This window comes from Arachis ipaensis, chromosome B3 (assembly GCF_059453495.1).
Source record: "Arachis ipaensis isolate K30076 ecotype BB chromosome B3, ASM5945349v1, whole genome shotgun sequence".
NCBI classification, from domain to species: domain Eukaryota; kingdom Viridiplantae; phylum Streptophyta; class Magnoliopsida; order Fabales; family Fabaceae; genus Arachis; species Arachis ipaensis.
In genome coordinates this window covers 25,130,573-25,139,766 of record NC_142438.1, presented here as the reverse complement: position 1 = coordinate 25,139,766, position 9,194 = coordinate 25,130,573, and the positions used below count along the sequence as shown (strand labels likewise).

Genomic DNA, 9,194 nt, shown 5'->3' with positions numbered 1-9,194 from the left:
CTTAATAAGGTATCTTTCTTTGTTGTTATTGAGAGTGAGAAGTGAGAAAATTAAATTGAATCACATAAATAAAATTCCCTTTACATTACTTGTATACACAGCCAGCTAAGTAACTAACTCCAGCTGTCAAAATAACAAACTAACAGAATTCAACTAACTAACTAACTAACTAGTTGTAAAAAATGATTGGATTGTAGCAGAGATTGCAGGCATGGATCTTAAAATACCAATAGATGACCAATTCTCCAAGTTGCATCCTTCATTACCATTAAGCACCAGAATTGGAATAGTTGGTGCTGGTCCAAGTGGTTTATCAGCTGCATATGCACTCTCTAGACTTGGTTATAATAATGTCACAGTTTTGGAGAAACATCACACAGTTGCTGGCATGTGTGAATCAGTAGAAATTGAAGGTACTTATATCTTACTACCACTCTCTAGCTGCTGATCCAATTGAATATATATGAATGATTTTTGTTTTGGATTACTATATATATATGCAGGGAAAATTTATGATCTGGGTGGGCAAGTTCTTGCTGCAAATAGTGCTCCAGTCATCTTTCATCTCGCGAAAGAGACAGGATCGGAACTAGAAGAAATGGACTCACACAAGCTTGCTCTCATTGACCCTTACTCTGGAAAGTTCCAAGATGTTAATGTTGCTGATGATTATGTATCTGTTATGACACTTACTTTGGATATTCAAGTAAGTATATATAGTATTTAGTCTTTCATTTACATAATGAAATTAAAATTCCTTATTATGTTGATTCTGCTTATATGACTCGAATGACAGGAAAAGGTGAAGAACTCTAAGCATTTTGGGATCCATGCTGTTAGCCAAGTTGCTTCAGACTTAACTACAGATTATCTTGAGAGTCATGGACTCAAATCTGTTCCTAAATCTGTGGCTTATGGTTACACTGCCTCAGGATTTGGATTTGTCCAAGACTTGCCTTATGCATACATTCATGAATTTACTAGAACATCAATGGCCGGAAAAATTCGACGCTTCAAAGGTGGATATACAAGTCTATGGAAGAAGATTGCTGAATCACTTCCTATAAAACTTCATTGTAACACTCAAGTGTTGGCGATCAGACGTAGCTCTGAAAGTGTCAAAGTAACTGTCAAGAGATTAAATGAAAATGAAAAAACCATGGAGTTTGATAAGATCATAATCTCTGGTAATTTTCCCTTAAGATATGGAAGAACTTATAGATCAGTGCCTTCAGCTTTCACAGGTTAGTGTATATACATATATATGTTCATTTCTTTGTATATTACATATTGTTGTTGTTTTCTGATTGATTCTTGTTGCAGAGTCTGAAGAAGAAGTCATGGATGCAACTGAACTTGAAAGGGACTTGTTCAGCAAAGTAGAGACATTTGATTACTACACCACAGTTTTTAAGATTAAAGGATTTGAACATCTTCCAATTGGGTTCTTTTACTTTAGTGAATACATGGAAGATCCCAACACCATTGGAAATCCTGTTGCAATGCAGAAGTTTTATGATGACAGTGACATATTCTTGTTCTGGTCTTATGGCAACTCTTCTGATATTAAGGGACCAACTGTCATCGAGCTTGCGATTAAAGCGGTTGAATCCATGGGGGGGAAAATTGACAAATTCATCCTTCAACGTCGCTTCAAGTATTTTCCTCATGTTAACAGCCAAGGTATTCTCGGAACTACTTAATGCCCATAATTTATTTTCATTTTTAGTTGAGAATTATAAACTCTTAAGAGTTTGAAATGCAGATATGAAATCTGGTTTCTATGAAAAGCTGGAGTCAGAACTTCAAGGTTCAAGGAATACTTACTATGTCGGCGGCCTTATGGCTTTCGAGCTCACAGAGAGAAATTCATCCTATGCCATGGCTCTCATGTGTAAGAACTTTGCAACTAGCAGTGATTTGCCAATGTTCCCTTACACTAAGGTAATTATTTAATATTTATATATTTTAGTTTTTAAATACTCCCAAAATTGAGTTGCACTTACTAGAAGCATGTTATCTGCAGAGTTTGTTTCCACTACAAACTGAGTTCCAGAAAAAGGAGCCTAGAGAACTTGGTGAATTGCCTGGGGTGCAATTTCCCAATTTGCCCTCTTTGAACAGCTATTTGAAGCACTGGGGAACTCATCCAATCACTCAAAACAGAACTCTTTATTCTTGGATAAATGAAGAAGGAGAAGTTGTATGCACAAGGAGCTATGGAGAACAAAATTCCAATGCTTCTTGTATTGCTCAGAATCTCTTATCATGCCGAAAGCCAATCATCAAGCCCGGTGACAAGGTTCTCCTAGTCTATGTCCCCGGTCTGGATTTCGTCGATGCCTTCTTCGGATGCATAAGGGCTAAAGTTATACCAGTTCCTGTTCTTCCTCCAGACCCCATGCAAAAAAGTGGACAAGCACTTGTGAAAATTGACAATATTGCAAAGTCATGTGGCATAGTGGCAATTCTATCAACAAAAGGTTATCACTCAGCCGTGCGGGCCGGATTTGTTAAAGGTCTAATCTCATTATCCGGAAAAGATGGGAAGTCTTCAGCTAGATGGCCAAATCTTCCATGGATGCACACTGATTCTTGGATCGACAAGTCAAAAAGTCTGGCTTCTAAATATGTAGATGATCAATGTGAGGCTCAACCTGGTGATATTTGTTTCTTGCAGTTTACGTCAGGTTCAACTGGGGATGCTAAAGGAGTGATGATTACTCATGGAGGCCTAGTTCACAATGTGAAGTTGATGAGAGGAAGGTACAAGAGCACCTCGAGGACCATGCTAATAAGCTGGCTTCCTCAGTACCATGACATGGGGCTCATTGGAGGACTTTTTACAGCTCTTGTTAGTGGTGGATCGGCCGTGTTGTTTTCGCCAATCACATTCATCAAGAAGCCATTGTTGTGGCTTGAAACTATGAGTAAGTACCAAGCAACTCATAGTGCTGCCCCTAACTTTGCTTTTGAGTTGGTGATCCGAAGGTTAGAGTCTGACACAGATAATCTTCAACATTTAGACCTTTCCTCCATGATTTTTCTTATGATTGCTGCTGAACCAGTGAGGCAGAAGACTTTAAAAAGATTTCTTGAGCTAACTGGTCCTATTGGCTTATCCCAAAAGGTGCTAGCTCCAGGATATGGCTTGGCCGAAAACTGCGTTTTCGTCAGCTGCGCATTTGGACAAAGTAATCCTATTCTTGTTGATTGGCAAGGAAGAATCTGCTGTGGATATGTCCAGCCAGGAGATGCTGATGTTGACATCAGAATTGTTGATCCTGAGAGTGGCGAAGAGCTTCAAGAAGATGGAAAAGAAGGAGAGATTTGGATAAGTAGTCAAAGTTCAGGAATTGGGTATTGGGGAAAGGATGAACTGAGCCAAAAAACTTTCAGGAATGAGCTTCCAAACCATCCTGGAAGAAACTTCACAAGAACTGGTGACTTGGGAAGGATAATAGATAGGAAGCTATTCATCACAGGAAGAATCAAGGATCTGATCATTGCAGCTGGGAGAAATATATACTCATCAGATGTTGAAAAGACAGTTGAGAATTCATCCGAATATCTTCGTCCCGGGTGTTGCGCTGTCATTGGTGTCCCTGAGGAGATTCTATCAGCAAAAGGTATTGCCTTGCCTGACGGGTCTGATCAAGTTGGCCTCGTTGTGATTGCAGAAGTAAAGGATGGTAAATCAGTTAGCAAGGATGTGATTGAGCATATTCAAACTCGTGTTATAGAAGAACATGGAGTTAGTGTTGCTTCTGTCAAGTTGATCAAGCCAAGAACCATCAGCAAAACAACATCAGGAAAAATCAAGAGGTTTGAGTGTCTCAAACAGTTTGCAGATGAAACACTGAACTTGGTGCCACAACCTCTCTTGACAAAGAAAAAATTGGTAAGGTCATTTACTACTGGAACTTGCAAAGATGGAAGAACACCAAGGTCCAATGTAGCAAAGAACAATCTTGGAACTAGCCAAAGAATCAGCAACAAGGAAATTGTGGAGTTCTTGAAAAAGCTTATTTCTGAGCAGGCAGGAATCCCAGAAAGTGACATATCAGTCACAGATAACATAACATCTTTTGGTGTTGACTCAATTGGTGTTGTCAAAGCATCACAAAAACTCTCAGATTTTTTGGGAGTTCCGGTTGCAGCTATTGATGTCTTCACTACTTCTTGCATTCAAGAGTTGGCTAACTTCTCAGAAAATCTTCTATTCAAGTCTAAGCCACAACTTGTTAGCAATCCATCCAATGCTTCAGAAGAAGATATAGAGATTGCTGAATTGGTTATGGATGTGTCCAAGACTCACCAATGGGGTATTCGTTTACTTCAACTCCTAGCACTTTTCTATATTACTCTCATGCTGGTTTTTCCTGCTTACATATCCATCACTGCTTTTCTAAGTTTCAATCAAAGTATCAGTGCATTAGTGGAAGGAATTTCATGGTCAAACTACTTAATTTCTTTGACTTTGGCACCCCTTTCTTGGATCCTATGCATTGCTTCTACTAGCATTTGCATTTCAATTTTTGGGAATTCTTTCTTGAGGCCAAACTATGCCCTTGTTCCTGAAATCTCCATCCATTCAATGGATTTTATCAAGTGGTGGACACACTATAAAACTCAAGAAATTGCTTCTAGAGTCCTAGGAGTACACCTCAGAGGAACAACATTCCTTAAGTATTGGTTTGAGATGCTTGGTGCAAGAATTGGATCCTCAGTTTTGCTCGATACAGTTGACATCACAGACCCGTCTTTGGTCTCAATTGGAGATGAAGCTGTCATTGCTGAAGGGGTTTTGGTTCAAAGCCATGAGGTAAAGAATAGGATCTTGAGTTTCAATCCAATTAGGATTGGAAAAAGTTCTTCAGTTGGACCTTATGCTGTTATTCAAAAAGGTAGTGTTATTAAAGATGGTGCTGAGGTACAACCCTTGCAAAAGGTTGAAAAAGGACAGCATGTGCTCAAGCCTACAAAGCTTAATAATGTTAAAGAGGTTAGTTCCTGAAATTATCATCTAGTATATCTATGCTACAGTAGTTATCATAGTTATGATGTTTCAAAAAATATTCCTAAAATTGAAGTAGCATTTTTTAATATTTTATAATGCTTTATAAAAAGTGTTGCTAAAACAAAATAGTACCAAAAGATAAAAAAAAAAAATTTAATTTTAAAAACACTTACATAACTACAATAAATACCATAAATGTAGACATACTAATATATATATATATATATAGCCTTTGTTGTACTGCCAATTATAAGTACATATCAATGCATTGTCATTGTGATCAAAACTACATCAATCCATAAAACAACTTATTCTGACACTGGGCTACATTTATCTATCTAATTTATAATACATATGTTTTTCACGAATAGAGATTAACATCTTATTATATATTATTCTATTATCACGCAAGCTTGTTTTTTTTAAGTTTTGATTTTTATAAATTTTTTAATTTAATTTTTTTATTGTCTCCTTTTTTTCAATAACTTCTATTAGTATTATTTTCTAATTAATATTAATAATAAATTTAAATAATAATCTCTATTAATATTATCTCCTAATTAATAAATTTAATATTATTAATAAATTATTTTCTAAGAAAAAAATATTTTATTATTTCTTTGTCATTAATGCTATTTATTAAAACATTATTCTATTTTTATATATTTTTTATGATATAGATCAAATAATCTATATATTATATGTTTTTTATAGATTTTTTAATTTTCAAAATAAAATTATAAATTATGAAATTAATTGATATTCAACTATGTTAAGAGAAACTGTTATAAAAATACTTGGATTTATTTTAATTTTTACAATTTTAATTTTTATATAAATAATTGTAAAATTTTATTCAACAAAAAAAAATATTTTTAATGAAGTAGAATTTATATGAGTCAAACTTTGTTTAAATGCTAATAAGTATATTACTTTTTGTATTTATTTATGAACATTTTGTTTAAATTTAAATCTAACTCATCTACCAAAATCAAATAAAAAATAGATTCTTTTTATCAAAAAATTCTCCTTAAGAGAATATTTTAATATATATACTAGTTGTCAGAATTAATTTTTATTATACTATTAATATTATATTATAAAATTTATTATGATATAGTTTTTGTTTTAAAAATTATATAACCTTTTTATTTCTTTTGTTTTTTTCCCTCAGAGTGCAACAATGCTAATTACTACAGACAAAAATGAAGCTAGTGCTATCTACCAATTGATGGGGATCTATGTTGTTGGCTTTGTAAGCGCTCTTGCTGCAGCCATTACATACTTTCTCTACACAAGGCTCTTCCAAAAACCAACATCATTACAACACTTTTCATTCATGTGCATAAGTGGGGCTTTCCACTGGATTCCTTTCACTATTATTGCTTATGCCACCATGCTTTCTGAATTCCCATCAAGTGCCATTGTATTCACCATTTCACTGGCATGTGCTTACTTGCTTCATGGTCTCATTCTCAGCATTCTCACATGCTTCTTCATTCGTCTTCTTCATGGTCAAAAGCAAAACCACTTTAAAACATGGCTTCGAAATCAATTGAGTCTTTCCTGCCACCTTAGATTTGCAAAACTCCTCACAGGAACAGAAGCTTTTTGTGTATATTTGCGCCTCTTAGGTGCAAAAATTGGCAAGCATTGTTCTATAAGAGCCATCAACCCAGTTTCAAACCCAGAGCTCATGGCAATTGGTAATGGTGTTCATCTTGGTGATTTTAGCAGAATAATCACCGGTTTCCATTACTCAAACGGATACACTTGTGGAAAAATAGAGGTTCAAGACAACTCAGTTGTTGGAAGTCAAAGCATTATTCTCCCTGGTTCTCATGTTGAAAAGAATGTCATTCTAGGAGCACTTTCAATTGCTCCAATGAATTCCATACTCCATGAAGGTAGCATGTACATTGGATCTCAAACAAGGGTTATTACCAAAAAACCCACAAGTGGTTTAGATGAACGAATAGAAGAGATGGACATGGCTTACAAGAAAGTAGTAAGTAACTTGTCTGCAAATTTAGCCACCACAACCATGAATGCTAAGGCAAGATATTTCCACAGAATTGGAGTTAGTGGAAAAGGGTACCTAAAAATGTATGACAAAATTGATGGAATTCCAATGCACAAGATTTTCCACCCTGGAAAGAGCTACCCTATCTTGATCCGACATAGCAATAGCTTGAGTGCTGATGATGATGCAAGAATTGATGCACGTGGTGCATCTCTGAAGATACTCTCTGATGAACCTGCTTCTAACAATGCTCTCTTTGATCTTACATTGAAGACAGGCAAGGCATTTTATGCAAGAACTTTGGCTGATTTTGCAAGTTGGTTTGTGTGTGGACTTGCTGCAAGAGAGGAACTAGTTAAGAAATTCCCACATCTTCGTGAAGCAGTGTGGAATTCTCTTAGAAATGCTAACTCATATGCTGAATTGCATTACTACTCCAACATTTGCAGGCTCTTGCGCTTCAATGATGGACAAGAAATGTATGTGAAGTTCAAGTTAAGACCCTATGACAAAAGCATTGGTGAGAACACAGGTATGGTTAAGCCAATTGGGATTCTTCCACCAGAAACAGGTGCTATTCCAAGGGATGAAAATGATAAACGCCCTCTTCTTTTCCTTGCGGATGATTTCAAGAACCGCGTGAGTTCACCAGGTGGAGTTCATTATGTTTTCCAAATCCAAGTTCGACCGGTGCCGGATGATGAAGCCACACGTGATGTTGCTTTGGATTGCACAAGACCATGGGACGAAAATGACTTCCCTTACATTGATGTTGGAGAGATCAATATCACTGAGAATCTTTCTAAGGAAGAATCAGACATGTGTGAGTTCAATCCTTATCTCAAAAGCCATGAGTTAGATGTTATTCCTGCTACTTCTAACTCTCAAAGTGCTTCAATGGATCATGGTCGTTCATTGATCTATGAGATTTGCCAGTATGTTCGCAACAAGCGACCGCTCCCAGAATCTTGGAGGAACCTTATTGAGCAATCCGTGGTTAAGGTTGACTTATCATGTTGTCCAATGGCGGCAGCAGCATCATTGCCTAAAAAGCAGCCACAAAAAGTAACATTGACAAGAACTTGGTATCAAACTTTCTCAGCACTCTTCATTCAACCTTTTCTTCAAACAGTTTTACCTCATGCTGTGATTGGTTTATCTATTTATGCTCCCTTGTGTTGTATTGTATACTTAAAGAATGCCAATGGATTCCCACTGCATTGGATGCTTCCAATATTTTGGATTCTCTCAGGTGTTATGGCTGCATTGGCTTGTGTTATAGCCAAATGGATTCTTGTTGGAAGAAGGAAAGTTGGTGAAACAATACCTCTATGGAGCATAAGGATCATCATGGATAGCACATGGCAAGCCATAAGAACATTGATTGGAGATTATTTCATGGACATGACAAGTGGTTCATTTTTATTTATGGTTTGGATGAAGATGATGGGTGCAAGCATTGACATAATGGATGATGGTGCTTATATAGATAGTAGCATGGGATCTTTGTTGAACCCTGAAATGGTAAAGATTGAGGGAGGGGGTTGTGTGGGAAGAGAAGCATTGCTATTTGGACACATATATGAAGGTGATGAAGGTGGAATAGTAAAGTTCGGAGAAATTAAGATTGGTGAAGATGGGTTTGTTGGGAGTAGAGCTGTGGTTATGCCTGGTGTTCATGTGGAGAATGAGGGAAACCTAAGTGCCTTAACACTTGCCATGAAAGGTGAAATCATTAGGTCAAGATAAACACACGTAATCATGGTTTTGAATTGCGGTTGTTGTTCTAGTTGTCGTTGCATGCATTGTGAAACTATGAAAAAATTTACTTCAACAGTTTAAAATAAGGGTGAATTCTATTATGGATTATGCTACCTAACTAATAATTTTTTTTAACATCATGAACAACTATTAAATAAATAAAAATATACTACACTTTTAAATTATTCACCTAAATTTTAATATTAAAATAATTATCTATATACTTAATGAAATGAACATCTGATATATCTATTATTTACATTATTTAATATTTTTATTGTCTACCTATATTTTTTCTTCTTTGATAGGTGCTATTATTTAGCGTATAATTTTTATTTATTAACTTATTTTTTTATAAATTTTAAATACTTAAAAATTATTTATTTTTGT

At 35.7% G+C, this 9,194-nt stretch overlaps 1 protein-coding gene across 1 annotated transcript; it reads left to right on the top strand.

Annotated features, from left to right (window-relative positions):
- Positions 1–211: 211 nt before the first annotated feature.
- Positions 212–8,792, top strand: LOC107632742 (uncharacterized). Its single transcript, XM_021118475.2, has 7 exons — positions 212–413; positions 504–706; positions 797–1,244; positions 1,324–1,683; positions 1,766–1,944; positions 2,027–5,005; positions 6,195–8,792. The coding sequence occupies exons 1-7, from the start codon at positions 212–214 to the stop codon at positions 8,790–8,792; spliced, it is 6,969 nt and encodes a 2,322-aa protein (XP_020974134.2).
- Positions 8,793–9,194: the final 402 nt, after the last annotated feature.

Coding starts and splice junctions, on each gene's coding strand:
- LOC107632742 (XM_021118475.2), top strand. CDS start 212: ATGGATCTTAAAATACCAATAGATGACCAATTCTCCAAGTTGCATCCT. Junction 414..503: donor TGAATCAGTAGAAATTGAAG/GTACTTATATCT, acceptor ATATATATGCAG/GGAAAATTTATGATCTGGGT. Junction 1,945..2,026: donor CAATGTTCCCTTACACTAAG/GTAATTATTTAA, acceptor TGTTATCTGCAG/AGTTTGTTTCCACTACAAAC.